The 16,205-nt window shown below is 37.6% G+C and overlaps 1 protein-coding gene across 4 annotated transcripts in view; it reads left to right on the top strand.

The window, feature by feature from the left end:
- Positions 1–16,205, top strand: part of eya3 (EYA transcriptional coactivator and phosphatase 3) — a 50,414-nt gene that overhangs the window by 9,427 nt on the left and 24,782 nt on the right. The window contains exons 2-9 of one of the 4 annotated variants that reach the window (XM_039739244.1): positions 1,448–1,530; positions 5,863–5,912; positions 6,027–6,139; positions 7,269–7,349; positions 9,826–9,892; positions 12,426–12,568; positions 14,266–14,403; positions 14,613–14,695. In XM_039739244.1, the coding sequence (XP_039595178.1) occupies positions 1,498–1,530; positions 5,863–5,912; positions 6,027–6,139; positions 7,269–7,349; positions 9,826–9,892; positions 12,426–12,568; positions 14,266–14,403; positions 14,613–14,695 (708 nt within the window). In that variant the 5' untranslated portion in view covers positions 1,448–1,497. Of the gene's footprint in view, positions 1–1,419; positions 1,531–5,862; positions 5,913–6,026; positions 6,140–7,268; positions 7,350–9,825; positions 9,893–12,425; positions 12,569–14,265; positions 14,404–14,612; positions 14,696–16,205 lie in introns of all 4 variants that reach the window. The other 3 variants (XM_039739245.1, XM_039739243.1, XM_039739246.1) reach the window with 3 other exon arrangements.

The raw sequence follows: 16,205 nt of genomic DNA, 5'->3' as shown, positions 1-16,205 counted from the left end.
TTGCATAAAAAATTGCTCTGGCCATCACAGAGTTGTTGAATATGTGAAGGATGTCATTACACACATTAAAGGAACACAGTCCACAAAAAAAAAAACTTTTTGCTCTGCCCTTATTTACATAGGTTTTCTGTGTTAAGAGACCAGTCCAACCTGTCAATGATGTGAACCTGAATGGTAAGTGAACATAGACACTGGTTGGTATGGCAGAGGTTATTATCCAGTTTCCTGATTTTGATGATGTTAAGATGCAAAGAATTCTTTCTGCACCAAGAAACACTGTTCTCCATCTGACTCCAGTACTCGGGCCCCATCCCCCTTATGGATACATCCTGTAAGTGCAGATTCATCCGAGAATTTATGCAAGTGACCTCGTGGTGTTAAAATTATACTCTGAGGCACTCCAGTGTTGCTCACATCCATATCAGAGACACAGTCCTTGAGCTTGACAAACTGTAATTTTCTAGACAGATACTCCGTTATCCAGAATACTGTCGGTTTATTAACTTACATATGTCTGAGCTTACCCCTTAACTGGTCTGGCGGGATGGTTTTTAAGCTATTGGAGAAATCAAAAAGCATAACCGTCCCATCTTTGTTCAGGTGAGTGTAAGCATTGTGGAGCAGATAAATGCATCCTCCACTATAATCTTCTTTTTAAGAGGCAAACTGCAGTGGGTCCAGTTAGTCTGCCAAAAGAGGATGTATAGTCCTGAATTGGCCTTTTTATTGGTCTTCATGACGTGAAGCATAAGTGCCACTGGTCTGTAGTCGCTAGGTGAAGAGATGCCTGCCTTCTTTGGAACAACAACAATAAAGAATGTTTTCCACAATATCTGCACTTTTTGTAGCCTTGGGGACAGACTGAATAGGTGACAGAGGATATAGAGGTGACAAAGTTGATCAGCACAGGCCTTAAGAAGTTGAGGACTGACTCCATCTGGTCTAATGGCTTTTCTGGTGTGTAGCTTCCTCAGTTTGCTCCTCACTTGGCTTTCAGTTATGGAAAGCTCATTTTGATGATCAGAGGTGGACTCGTCACTGGTCATTCCAGTGGTAGGAGTTGTTGATGTAGTAGGGATGGAAACGGTCATTGGAAGAATGTGGCAGTGAAAAGAAAAATCTATTAAAACATTTTAGAATAATAAAAGTAACCCTATGTTTTGAAAACTGCATCTTTTTAAAGTGAATCGATTAGGAGCACAATGTGTTTTAATATACTAGTGTTATCCTCTACATTTGCAAAATACTTCGCAAAAAGAAAATGCTGCTTTTTAGCATTCCATGTAAAAGTTGAATTTTCTCTCCCATGATATTGTAGTAAATTGAGGTTCAATAAAAATCATAAAGTTTGTTACCCTCTTGAATACACTTCAGATGAATATGTTTCACTAAGTTGTAAGCATTGTTGTTTTTAAACAGGGTTTGTTTACTCTCTTTGTTTTTGGAGAATAATTGGCTGACTATAGCACGAAGATCAAAGAAGATTCTCAGCAAGTGATGGATGATCCCCAAGAATTAACAGAGCTGCCTGTAAGTGCTGTACAGTTAAAATCCATTAGTAAAACTCCTTGTTTCATTTTACACTGTGTGTCTCTAGTTCCACTAGAGGAGTGTGATCTTTATTTTTAATAAATAGTATTGCAAGTTTTGTTCCTAAGCAATCAATGTTGCTGTCTTAAAGTGGTATTTGATAAGACGAATTATTATACTCGTGTACCTGGAGACTATCATTTGGTTGTTTGATTTCAACCATTTATTCATTAATTTTAAAATGTATGTCTTAAGCATATTTTGGATAAGATGTTTTTTACTGAATACATGTCAGAACAGTATTTTGAATAGTTTGTGCTACACTTTCTAAGTTCATTTTTATTGCTCGACTTTATTGGGCAAGAAACTTTTGAATAGAGTAATGGCATTAGTTTAAGTGAAATTTCCAATACATGCATATCTTTTCATAATTTTAATTACTTGTAAATACGTTTTCTATACAACAGCAAGCTGATCTGTAGGCTATATCATTTCTTACTTCATCAAACATTCTGAAAATATTTTCAGAAGTGTGTTGTAGGAATGTATTCCTTATTTTTAATAAGAATGATTATATAACGGGCGGTGTGGTGACGCAGTGGGTAGCGCTGCTGCCTTGCAGTTAGGAGGCCCAGGTTTGCTTCCTGGGTCCTCCATGCGTGGAGTTTCCATGTTCTCCCCGTGTCTGCGTGGGTTTCCTCCGGGTACTCCGCTTTCCTCCCAAAGTCCAAAGACATGCAGGTTAGGTGCATTGGTGATTCTAAATTGTCTCTAGTGTGTGTGTGTGTGTGCCCTGCCCAGGGTTTGTTTCCTGCCTTGCGCCCCGTGTTGGCTGGGATTGGCTCCAGCAGACCCCCGTGACCCTGTAATTAGGATATAACGGGTTGGATAATGAATGGATGGATGGATGGATGATTATGTCACTGCAAATGTAAAAAATATTTTAAGATTTCACAAAAAAAAAACTGAGTTTTATTTTAGTTATAGAGAATTAAAGCCGCTTGTAAAATCTTTGATTTTTTTTTTTTCTTTCCCACTGTGGATTAAGTCTGTGGTCGTAGACTGAAACATAAACTCATTAAGATTTTTTGACCCATTATATTCTGCCCACCCTCTATTCAGCCTTCTTTCATTTCATGTGAAGTTTCCGGTTTAGTGACTCAAGTTAATCAAGACCAGGGCCCAGTTGTTCAAAAGTAATTCAATGGGATTTGGGATAACAGATTGGATTGAATCTTGAAAATGGGTTGTTCAAAGGGAAAAGAGGGATTCTGGAATCAGATCAGATCACCTAATCCAGTCTCCGTTTTAATCGGGATCAAACAGTCTTTTGTGTTGTTCAAAGGTTTGTTTATGAATTGGGACACATTTTGATCCCAAAAATCAGGATAATCCTGATCCCAACACAGAGGTGGATTCAGTGTGGATTTCTGGCACAGAATAAAATAAAACTTGAAAATTGATCAAAAAAGCTATGTTTGTAGGTGATGTATATACATCTATTTATATTTTGTACAATTGTTGAACTAGGACAGTGACAATGTAAATAAAGTAGGGGATAAGACATGAAGCCTTTTGGTATAGTCAAAGGAAAATATTCCCTGTGAAATACCAGTAATCCAACAAAATCTCAATGCTCAAAAAGCTCTACTGTCCATTGTATTTTAATGAAAATGACAATTACTATTACTCAAGTCAACAGTCAGAAGTAATGTCTTATAATTGCATCCCTGATCACACGTCCTGTCTGGCCCTCATTTGGAGTGAACATTGGAGGTTGCTCTGGTTGCACTTCATCAGGCTCAGGTCCATCATATATGTCATCAAGAGGAACATTACGCCTGTTGGCAATGTTATGCAGGACAATACAGGCTAGTATTCTATTGCATGCTACCTTGGGTTCCACCTGCAGGTAGTTAAGGCATGCAACGTGCCTCTTCAGGACTCCATTTAAGCGCTCAATTGCGCATCTTGTTTTGCAATGTGAGAGTTGAAGCCTGCCTGCTCAGGTGTGTTGACCCCTTTTCCAGTTGCAATCAGTCATGGTAGGAGTGGATAAGCACTCTCATCCAATATTATGCCATTTGGTCAGTTGGACTGGAGCTTTCTGTATAGTGCGCTCTCCCTCAAGATACGTGCATCGTGGACAGACCCTGGCCACTTGACAACACTGTTTGTGATAATGAGGTAAGCGTTGGCCACAAGTTGCACATTGATACTGTGCCTCCCTTTTTTTTTGGTTCACATACTGCCACTCCCTTTCATGAGGCGCTTGAATGTGCACATGAGTACAATCAATAACACCAATAGTATTAGGCTTGTTCCCCAAAAGAAAGAAACTTCACTTAGTTTGCGCCATCTGGTCATCCTTGGGAAATGAAACAAATTCATTAACCAGATTGGCCAATTCAACTAAGACAGCTTTCAGCACATTACTAACAGTTCAGTTGTCCATTCCCATATTGTCACCAATAACCTGGTAGAAAGTCCCAGAGGCATAAAAGTGCAGTGCAATTAGGCACTGTTCATCCAAAGACAGAGCATGACTCCTTTTGGTTTTGTGCTGTACCTTTTTGGCCTGACAAGGTTTGCAATGTACTTGATATCATCCCTCCCAAAGTGAAAACGGGCATACAGTTCTTCTGTAGTGTATTGTGCAAGTGGTTTGGCACGCTCAGCATACATTCTTTCACGGTATTTTCTCCTTCCCAACCTGTGGTAGCGATGAACAACACCTGCCATGTCAATGCCTCTGTAAACCTATGACCTAGGTGTGGTGATTTTATTTGGTCACGGTCACACACCAATTAAGCAACAACGAGCTGACTGGTTTGTCATGTGTTGAATTGCCCCAATCAAGCACAAGGCCTATAAAATCAGTGCTAGCTAAACAAAAGAGATGGAACCATGGACTCAAAAGGGCCTAATTTCACAGTGGCAGAAAACCATGCACTGTTGGAGGGTGTTAGGTGCCATTATTCTTCCATAGTAGGACACTTCATTTCATTAAAGGGGAGAGAAGTGACCAAGATATGCAAACAGAACATTTGGGAGGACATCGCCAAGAATGTGAATGCTATAGGGGCTGGTCAGAAAAGGACCACAAAACATGTCTTATTAAGATGGAAGAACCTTAAAGCCAAGGCAACAAAGGACCTTGCTGAAGCCAAAAACCCCACAACGGGTAACAAACCTTTTAAGAGGGGTGAGTATACTGACATTGTCCTTGACATTATTGGTGGTGACAAATCGGAAGCTCTGCATGGAATTGATGGTGTTGAAGTCGATGGTGAGCCCACAGTTACAGAGGAGGGTGGGCCTGGTCCTCCTAATGAAGATGAAATATTTGTCCTCAATATCAGTCAAGTGGTTGTAGAAGAAGGTGGATCCTCACAGATAGAGCCAGCTGTTGTCACAGAACCTTTAAAAAGAAAGCATAAGCATTCTCCAAACCTGGATGGTGACGCATATGAAGCGCTTCTTACAAAAGAAACTGAAAGAGCAGAAGTGCAGATTCTTCTGGCAAAGGAACAACTCCTCCTTACCCAACTACAACAAACTAAAGTCAGAATGGAAATCCAACTCCTAAAAGCAGAAATTGAAAGAGCTGGTCTCTGTACCAATGAGGAACTGTAAATGTTCCTTATTTTGTTGACTATTGGGCTTTTTTTGTTTTACAATTATGTAAAAATAACCACAGTGCATATGTGGGGAAATATTTTATTCTTTCAGTCATTCATTCATTTATTCTTGTGAGATTGGAAATGGAATCTGGCTGTTTATAAATGAAATGGAAAAATATTTATTTATTGTGGTTTTTTTCTGTTTCTTCCAAGTAACACACACGATGGCTATTTGGCTACTGGTATTTTTGGTCCACCTGTTGTTCTTTACATAACCAGTAGGCTACACTGTGGGTTCCATATAAAGAACTAGTAAACCGGATTTGGTAGTCCTGAATATTCTGTATCTGGATAACAGTGATCCAATCTAGTGTTGCTTTGAAAAATCAGCATGAAAGTAAAATGAATTACCAGATCCTGGATAGCAAAACAAGGGATTTCAAAATCCAGATCATTTTAATCCCGATTAAATAGTTTGAACAACTGGGCCCAGAACTCTCAAAGTGCTTTAATATCTTGACCTTCACGGTTGTGTATACATGTTTTGCTTTCTTATGCGAAATGTTATATTTATGAATTTTTTTAAGCCTCAACTCCATTGTAACTGACTCTATTTTAGAAAGTGTTTACTATAGTTTACAGTATATTTTCATAATTATTCTTCCATATATACAAAATCAACTCCTTTCTTTTTCCTGTCATGCACCAGGCAAAGAAGGCTCGTCATGAGTTACATGGCACTAGAGAGCATGAATTGAGGTTTGTAAATTTTTTTTATATTGCCTTTGGCAGAAAAGTAGGGAATATTGTGTTTTGCACTTTGTAATTATTAGCCCTGGATTTCTAAGAATATTGTTTTGTTGCCTTCACTAGTAGGACAGATGGAAAGCTTAATGGTAATAGCCAGGTGAGTGGAGGAGAGCCTACCTTGCTAAAGCCTGATTCTGCCAGCTTTTCCATTGCCAACATTGCCCTCTCTGGTGCAGGTGAGTATTTTTTTTCATTTTAGCCTTCATAGACCTGCTTTAGAAGAGCAGTTCACAATCCTAGTTGTAGATTGAATTTTTTTCCCCTGTTCTGATTTAAAATTACACATTTATCACAATTGTTGGTATTCGGAATATTTAAGGCACAGAACTCTATCCCCTATCTTTTTGTTTATTATGAAGCTGTCTGTCATATTATGAATAGTTTGTTAAAATTTCCTCTCCTTATAATAGAGAGACAAAATAGAAATTTACTCCATATCTGCCTCCATTCATTTAAACATTTGTCTTTCTGATACAAAAAGTAATTCAAATTACATGTGTTTAAATATCACTATAGACATTTAACTTTTACTTACTTTTTGAACTGTTACAAACATATAAATGAAAAGAAAACCTGTTTGATTAACTAAAAGTTTTTTCTGTTAAGTGGTGCTCGCTATGTGCTATGCGTATAAATGAGTATTATGAGTTAAAAAGTAACATTAAGATTCTTATTTCAAGCACCAGTCTATTCTGGTTGCTGTTTTGCAACTGAATGGTGATGCATGTCTTTGTAAAATTTTTATTTGGTGGAAAATACGTTTATTACACCCAGCAGTGTGTTAGCATGTTTCTGATTATTTGTCTCTGCTGTAAACAATGTTTCTCTTATTCCATAAAACTGTCACTTTGTCTGTTTATGATGTTTTGCATTTTTTCTGGGGATTGGTAAAGAGCTAGTTAATGTGCTCATTTTAAAAGATAGCTGTGATAGAAAAATGTATAATTTTGTCTTTAATCTAGTAGCACCCTTACCAGTTTGTGATAAATTTAGATCAGTTATCGTCCATATGTTTAATACCTGTAAAATCGTCTTTAACTTTAAACTTGTATGACAACTGGCTTAGGTGTTTTTTCCCCGTATTTGTGTTCTTCTTTCACTGCTTGCAAGAGTGCATCATCTCCATATAATTCTGTTATAAATGTTCTGAAATGTACTCTCTTAAATAATATGTAAAAATATAAAAATGTAAATATTTTAAAATACATGTGAGAATGTAATACTTAATGTCTTCATTACATATTTGATTACATTTGTGAATGCATTAAATAATGTTCGTGGCTCTTCCTACTTATTTTATTTTAGTCAAAGCAGAAGACACTGCTTCAGGAAATGATTCTGCCACATCTGTAGTGAGTGACCCAGCAGGTACTTACACACAGGCCGGTAAGTTAATAATTTATGATCAGAATAAACATACAATAGCACGTTAACTTATCACTTTGCTGATTTACCTGTAACAGTATAGTTTGTGTTGTGTTTTCATTTAAACATATGGTACACAATGCCTTCACATTTGTCGGGGGGGGCGGGGGGTGGGTAAAGCATTTAATGCTTTCAGTGGAAGGGTGCATCTTGTAGTCTTAAAATGCTCAGTTGTATTACTTGAAAAAGAGGTATGTCTTAATCATGGTGTATTTCCTTCTCCGTGTCAATATATCATTTTTAGCAGCTTTAGTATAATTTATGTATTACCTACTGGTGTTTTACATGCATTGCTTGTTTTTCTAGACCATTTTAATTAGCAAAAAGTAACTGAGCTCAGCCTTGAGATTGTAAGCATTTTTCATGACAAGATTCAATTTTACAGATGTATAGAAAATCTAAGGTTCCTAATTGTGTTTTGATTCCTTGTATGAACAGGCAATGTGGTGAACTGCCATCCTTTCCTTCATTTGTACCTGCTCTGTACCTTTTGCTACCAGAATGTTTCAGAGCATTCCACAGAACACTATTGGACAAACAAGTTCAGAAAATAAATTGTTTTTACTGTGAAATGTTTAATTTTTCACTGAGATTGAAGTGTTCAGATATTGTTGTCTGTTTTTAGTGATTTGCGTTATTTAGCCAAAGCTTATGTCCAACCTGTCTTTCAAATATTAATGGATAAATTGATTAATTATTTGTTTTTGTTCTTGGACACGTTCTGAGCCAGTGGTAATGACTGAAGCAGCAGATTTATAGCCCTAGCAACCATGTCAGACAAGCCTCTAGCAACAGAGACTAAGCAGCACCCTTTCACTACAGTCATGCAAAGTTATTCAAATCTTATATTCTTTTTAAAGGAAGGTAGAAATTGTAAAACAAATCTATTGTTTACAAAACAAAAAGTGTTCCTTAGTAAACTTCTTTATTGCATAAACAACATTCTGCTTCTCGTTAAAGGTAGAGTATTTTTATAGTTTGGCCCAACCCGGCCCAGAATTGTCAAGTTTAAAAGTACAGCATCTAAACATTTCATTTGGGCTATTTATGAAATCCTTCATAGAAAGTTAAATGAAAAAATAAATGGCTTTATTTTTTCAAAAGCATTTCAACTTGATGTGCATATTGTAAATTCATAAATAAAAGTAGAATATTTTCAGCTTAAATTTAAATATAAAATTTTTATATCTTCAACAATAAAAACTTAGGTTGCACACATGAGGAAGCCATTCAGCCTATCTACATTTTTCGGATTAATTAATAGCCTTGTTGTTTCACATTTCATGCTGTTACTTCAGATATCAAAATTTATGCATGGTTTTGTTCCAGATATCCCATTTTCCTGAAAAGGACTTTGTGCCTTTCTGTTTTTAATGCACTTCCCCTTATTTTCCTCAAACTTGTAATTCATTGTGAAACAGAAGTAATGCTGGTGGGTCAAACTTTACGGATGCCTTTGAGAATTTTGATGACCTGAATTGGGTTCCTTCAAAGTCTTTCAGTTCTCACCACCTCGAAGAATTAAATACAGCAGAGGATGCTCTTCTTAATAAAGGTTCTATTGCTACAAATGTACAAGGACATTCTTTAGGAATCCAACACAACTTATTCTTTATTTTCATAAGTATGTAGTTAACATTATCTCAAGATATCTTTACAGGTACAATTATGGTACAGTTCATTAAGAAATGTATTTTTTTTAATTTATTTGTATTCTGCGAAGCCAGAGACCTTGCTGTACTGTCTAGCACATGGAGAAAACTAATCCGTGTTCATCTACTGCAGTGCAGTCACAAGTCAACCTTTTTTTTTTTTTATATAAACACCACACAAACAGGGATCAGAATTTGAACACAGCAGTCAGGAGTTGTAAAGCAACAGAACCAATCGCTGTATAATGTTTCCACCCTATATTACAGTTATTTGTGTGTATGTGTTTATATACAGTTTTTGCTCAGGAATGAAGGATTAGTCAAAGTAGTGCATTACATTGGATGTATTGTAAGCAGATAAATTAGTTGCAGGTGTTAGGGAGAGGTACATATTCAGGGTAAAACCTCTTGTATCCTAATTATATTTGGTTCTTCTGAAGACCACCTTCTTTTGAAGAGCATTAACCACAGAACCTTTACATTTCCCCCTCTGAAGTGTGTTTTTAGTTTTGAATACAAATCTTTTTTTAACCTGGTGTAACTTCATGTTTTAAATGCATTGCATTAATTTATTTAAATGTTTACTGTATTAGTGTATGTAGTTTGTCAGGCATATTAATGTTTAATGATTGGTACTGCAGAAACAAAGTCATTGGTTTTACATGTATGGCATAGCTAAAGCTTTTCATAAGGCAAAAGTTAAGAAGTTTAGAATTATTTTTAATGTGTTTGTGCTGGTTTGTTTTTTGAAATAATCCTCTTTTTATTTTGCTTTCTGTCAACAGTAACTAGTGCAGGCTTCAGTACAAAAACAACAAATGAATATACCTCACAGCTTTATCAAGTGAGCAAGTAAGTGGCATTGTACCTTATATCTTTTTCAGTTTTCTACATTTTTATGTCAATGGCTAATTAATGGGTAATATTGTAAGAGACGGCAGCTCAACCCTGAGATGGAAAGATGGGGGAAGGCAGCTTTTCTAGGACACTGCCTATCCGAAGGTGCGGGAGTTCGGTAACACAGCCCTGCTGGGGTGCCGTGGGTGCCACCATGGGATGCTGCAGGAAGATCGTGGGAGAGTTAAGTTCTCGCCTATCCCGGAAGTACTAGCGGACACCCCAAAGTGCTTCCGGGCTGATTAAAAATTTAATTCTCTGTCTAACCTGGGAGTGCTGGCAGGTCACATGGATGGAAGAGCAGAAGCACTTTTCAGGTCAAGAACTATATCCAGGACTGCGAAAACACACAGTAGGTGAACCAGAGTCGGGTGTAGGTGGACAAACCTTTCTGGGAGGTGTTGAGGAGAAAATAGAGAGAGAGAGAGAGAGAGAATTGTGATTATTATGTTATTTGCCTGTTGTTTGTGGCAGTGGTGCATAGGGGCACTATTTATAGAAGAAGAAAGAAAATAAATTACTTCTTGGTGCTTTTACACTGTGTCTTGCGTGTCTGTCTGTTGGGTTTACAGGGCAACAATGGCCCCTAGCGTCCACTATAATAAATGAAATATGGATAAATATATACAGGTAAAATTCCATTACAATGAACTGCCAGGGACCTAAACTAAATATTTAGTTGTACTGAGATTCTCTTGCTATAGTGCTTTCTTTAACTTGCGTCCAGGCGTTTGAAATAATATAATTTTAATCTCCTCCTGTCTACAAGTTATGCTGATGAGAATTTTTCTCAGCATTTCCTTGCAATAAATACACTTTCAGGGTATGAAAGATGCACAAATCCAATGGCTGAAGGACTGCCGTGCAATTGGATGGGAGGAATTCAACACAAACATTATCTAAATGCGGAAACGTGTTGTGGGCAGCACAGTTATCAATCAGAAGCCGAATCATCCTTTTCTTCTTCACATTGTAAGGTTTCTGAACTCTTTTGGGATCCACCCCCACCCAACGGGAATGTCACGCTGAAGTGCATCCTGAAGTGCGATTGCCGCGTCTGTGTAAGATTCTTTGTCCGTTGCCGGGGCAGGGCAACTGCAGGCTCACAGCGCTGCAGTGAAGCGCCACAGAAGCGAATCGTAAAAGATTGGAGTCACGCTACAAGTCCCCTGTCTTACACCCCAAAACACAAGGCTGAGTCTTAGTACTTTAGCAAAACCAGCTTTATCCAGCTTGAAAACAGGAACAGCACTGTTATTTATTGTAGCGTGATCTGCCACTCTTCTATACACAGACACAGCAGTCAGGCACGGTTGTGGCCAGGTTAGTGGCCAAGTAATACTGTTCTCTGTATTTTACAATGTTCCTTGCATCACCCATCGAGATCTTTGTTTGTTTCAGTGCTAAGTCGCATCGGAGCTGTGAGTCTGCTGTTGCCCTTGCTACAGATAAACAGTCTTCCACAGATGCGGTGATCACATTTCGGGACGCTCTTCGGCATGTCCAGTTGAGGGAGGTCCCAAGAGAGTTTAGGAACCTCACATTTTCTTGAGTGAGTGCCACATTAATAGGATTGTTTCTTGTACGAGCATCACTGAACCACATAACTTCTTTTTCGATGTCTTCAAATGCAGCAGTTCACTTACATTTGCAACCCAAGATGTTTCTTCTTTTTTTTTGCTCGGTCTTTCAAGAAAATTGACAGTGTCGATGGCGAAATTGAGTTAACTGGCAACGTCTTTTTTTATTTTTGCCACAATAGCTGCAAAAATGTCTGCCGTTTCTATAGGAGGGTGACAATGACTTAAATTCCAATGGATGTTTTTCAAATGTTGACAAGCAATAAGCAAAAGGCATCACTGAAAACCAACAAAAACAGCAAAAAAACAGTACGAGGAAAGTCGGAAGAAAGAAATTATTATTTTTTTTTTAAACAATGTTTTTGTTTGGGGATTATTATGCACATCTGAACTGCAACCACAGAACTAACTGCTCTGTGACTGATTCATTCAGGCATTTCAAGGTCTTTTGGGCACTTCGTTTTAATGAAAGTATCTGCTGAGTGTACTTCGTAGTAACAAGATTTCTATAGACTCTTGTCATATGGAGAAACTGTCAGGACCATAAAAGTACTTCGTTGTAATGAAACTTTTGTTGCAAAGATATTTGTTGTAATGGAATTTTACCTGTATAAAGATTCCGGTATTGTATAGCAGTTACTTTGGGACAATTGAAAATGAGTTTGATAAAATAAACGTGACACTTGCTAAACGTAAAAGATTAGTGTATGCAGACTTTTGATGTAATTTTGAAATAAAGCTTTTTTGATTTGGTGGCATGCCTAATAATTTTCAGATTTCCATACTGTTTTGTAGGTTAGAGTTGGCGGTATTTTTAAGTGCATTGTTTTGGGGTTTTTTTGGTATCAGTAATTTTTGATTTGAGTAGTCTGACACCAAATGCACAACCAAACCTTTTTTCATTTCAGGCCATATACACATATTATTTCTCCATCCATACCAGCACCCGTTACAACCTATGCTGGGCAGCAGCCGTATACAACCATATCTCCAACCACCACTTATAGTGCCTACCACCAGACCAACCAGAATTATGGATTACCTCCATTTGGTAAGTGCGTTATGATGCTTAGTATAGTATTGAAATTTTAATGTTAATCGGTTAAGGTTACCTGAATACATTTTCCTTTCCTTTTATTTATTTATTTTTAATGCTTTTTACTGACTAATCAAAAAAAAAAAAAGTAAAGGACTACATATTTCAGTATTTTTACAATGCCCATGTTTTTCTTACTTTTTTTTACAACACCCCAATTGATATATCTGGTTGACTTAATTATCTTATGACTCTGCAAAATGTGTTGAAGTCAATGGAGTTTTGAGTGGATTATAATGGTGAAACTGTCTTAAGTCTCTCTGAAGGCTAGGGATAACCTCTGCTAACTGTGCTGTAGTGATTATCCTTTAAAGTTAAATGTTTTGACTAGTAGCTGTGGTACATGGCATAATTAGCCATGTGGCGCTGCCTTGCCACTGATTGACCAAGCACACAGGGATCAGTGACTGTACTCAAAATATTCTTATTATTGGTCATCTAATGTTCCCCCCCCCAAATGATGGCACAGTCCGTCTGTCTATCCAAACCTCTAATGCATGTGCTGTAAATCCGGCTATATAAATCAATTTTGCATGCACAAAGCAGAGCATTCAGAGATCTTACAGTGCATATGCTTCAAAGTTCTGAACATGGCCACTACAGCTCCGTGGTGTCATGCTGACCTTGCAAAAACATTACGGAGCAATTGGAAAAAATGTCACCTACATTGCAGATTCCAAGGAAAATATTCGACCGACAAGGCCAGCACCAAATACAGCATGTTCACTGTTAAAAATGATTTGTTGAATTTTGCTAATCAATACTATTGATCAATTTGCTCTTGATCTTACTTATTAATATTTATTAATGGTTGCTTTAACTTTTTTAAGCTTTTACTGTACACTTTCGTTTATTTTAACTCTGTGATCATAAAGAGGCCCTTTTTCCTCTATCTGCTGCTGTTTCAAAAACTCATGAATCCTAACTTTTCTTTCACGACTGTCTTTTTAATTTTTTCTGTTGCTCTTGTGCTTTCCAGCAGAGCAGATCATTCATAATGTGTTTAGTCTAACAGTTCCAGTGTGGTGCTGAGGTGTCACCCACTGCACTCTGGTCCCAATCCAGGAGGTTCGTTTGTGGTGGGTGCGGCAATGCACTTTCAGCATATGTTCCCAACCTCTCTCTCTCACTTACAGTTTCTACAACTGCTAGTGGCTGTTCATGTTGCTATACGTCGACTCAGTATGTAGTTCAGTTGCTGCTTAGTTTGCTTTCGAAGGCTGTACTTACTGAGGATTTTTAAAGTTGGCCATTTTAGCCGTAAGATTCACAATTTTTTAGTTGTGCAAGTCAATTGCAGACATGCATTTGCCTCAATAAAAGGATAAGTGTGTCTCTTGTCTGTCTGATTGCCCATCCAGTTGCTAGGAAAATGTTTTCAAATTGTATAAAGGAGTTTGTGTAAATTTTTTTTTTTTTTTTATAAACCAGCTACTCTGGGTAACTTGAGTAATGACTAATAAAGCAGTAACGATTATGCTGCTGCTGCTTTTTAATATTCTTACTCTTTCTGTAGAAACTTGTGAATTTGTCCTAGTATCCAGTAGCTTTCAAGCAGATTGCATTTGCTGTAAGGGAGCCATTTGAGTTTGGCTGTAGACCCTTATTTGTTCTTCTGTAAACTTTTCAACACCTCTGGTTTTTATCTGCAGGTGTCATGTGGCCAGGAATTAAGTCTGAAAGTGGAATAACTCCTGCGCCCTGTGTTGGACAACCTGGTTTTGTGAATTTTAGTACAGCTTTTACATCTGTACAAGCTGGTCAAGCACATTATTCTTATCCTTCTCAAGGTATTGATATTTGTTTTGGTGTTTTCTGAGGTGAGTGCCATGCTTTGCTCACCACCTGCTCAGTAAAACCTAATTTAAGCTTACATGTGCAGAATTGTGTTAAATTAATAACTTTTCCAGAAGTAAATCCACCGCTGTGACCATTTACTGCATTGTGTGCCTAATTTTTAGATTTGTATTACTTGGTCTATTTTTTGTTTCCACTTCAGGTTCTAATTTTACAACATCAAGCGTTTACTCTAGTATACCTGGGAACCCAGTGGTAACAGTTTCTTCAGGAGCACAGCAGCAAGTAAAGTATTCTTAATCTTTCTTAAGACAAGTATATAATTTCTTGCTTTTTATACATTTATTGTAATGTATGTGAAATTAGTTTTAGATGGGTAGAACTGATTATCATTGTTTGTCATTATAAATTCAAATCGGAGTAAGTCCCAAGCAAACAGACTGCATTTTAATTAAGACAAAGAAATTAAATTTTTTTTAAATATCTTAACAGTGTTTATGTGCCATTTCACACCTAGATAAAGACACATTAATACAGGTACAGTTTCCATGTTTTTTGTTTATGGACATGTATTTTAGCACATGTTCCCACATTTTCTCGTGCTAATTCTGCATCCAACTGCATGTGATTTTGTTTTTAAAGCTTTCCAGTGGGTACTAGAGCAACTTCTTATTGTATGTTGACATTTTGTTGATCTGTATGACTTGTGTTATAATTACCACCTAAACATGATGCCCACTTTACATTCCTTTAGAGCAGCTGGATTGTGCTTGTTGTCCTCTTCGTCTCCATGGGTAATGGGTAAACACAAAAGGATTGTTGCCAGCAAAGGGCTTCTAAGATCTAATATTTTCCTGCAAATCAGATATTGTAATGTACAAAATGGTGCACTTTTCATGAGGAATATGTGTAGCTTGTCATATTTTTCAAAAAATGCACTGCACTTCTCTGCTTTGATGTGAACTGGGGCCAGCGAATATAACTGATTTTTCTTCTGTGCTGCAAATAACATGTGCTACACAGCTGATGAGAATCACACAGGTGAATGAGCCCAAAGTTTGTGTCAAGTGAAAATTTGCCAAGACTGTGTACACTTAATACATGTTGCATTTCAACAAGTACATTGGAAGAAATAGAAATATTAAAAACTGAATAGGGTGAATTCTGCAGGAGAAAAAGTCTAAAATGAGACTACACAGTCTAGTCAGCGATTTAAGGCTATAGAAATGTATGCGGGGTGGCACAGTGGGTAACGCTGCTGCCTCACAGTTAAGAGACCCAGGTTCGCTTCCCAGGTCCTCCCTGTGTGGAGTTTGCATGTTCTCCCTGTGTCTGCGTGGGTTTCCTCTGGGTACACCGGTTTCCTCCCACAGTCCAAAGACATGCAGGTTAGGTGCATTGGCAATTCTAAAATTATCCCTAGTGAGTGGATGTGTATGTGCGCGTCCCCTGCAGTGGGCTGGCGCCCTGCCCAGGGTTTGTTTCCGGGCCTTGCGCCCTATGTTGGCTGGGATTGGCTCCAGCAGACCCCCATGAACCTGTAGTTAGGATATAGCGGGTTGGATAATGGATGGATGGAAATGTATGCACATTCTTAATAGTGACTGAGTGATAGCAATCATTGTGTTAATTTAGCAATTTCTGGTTGATTTCAGGGTAGAGTTTTCTTGAATCTCTGTTTTTCGTGAAGATGTCTCTCTCAAAATACCCAGTTTTTATTAAACTGTATTATTACATTTTTATCATTTGAAATGTCTGTGGTCTTGCACACACCCACTTTTTTTTCAAATGGTGT

The sequence above is a fragment of the Polypterus senegalus genome, chromosome 17 (assembly GCF_016835505.1).
Source record: "Polypterus senegalus isolate Bchr_013 chromosome 17, ASM1683550v1, whole genome shotgun sequence".
In the NCBI taxonomy this organism is placed as follows: Eukaryota; Metazoa; Chordata; class Cladistia; order Polypteriformes; family Polypteridae; genus Polypterus; species Polypterus senegalus.
The sequence above is the reverse complement of the archived record's forward strand: the minus strand, read 5'-3'. Positions and strand labels throughout refer to the sequence as shown.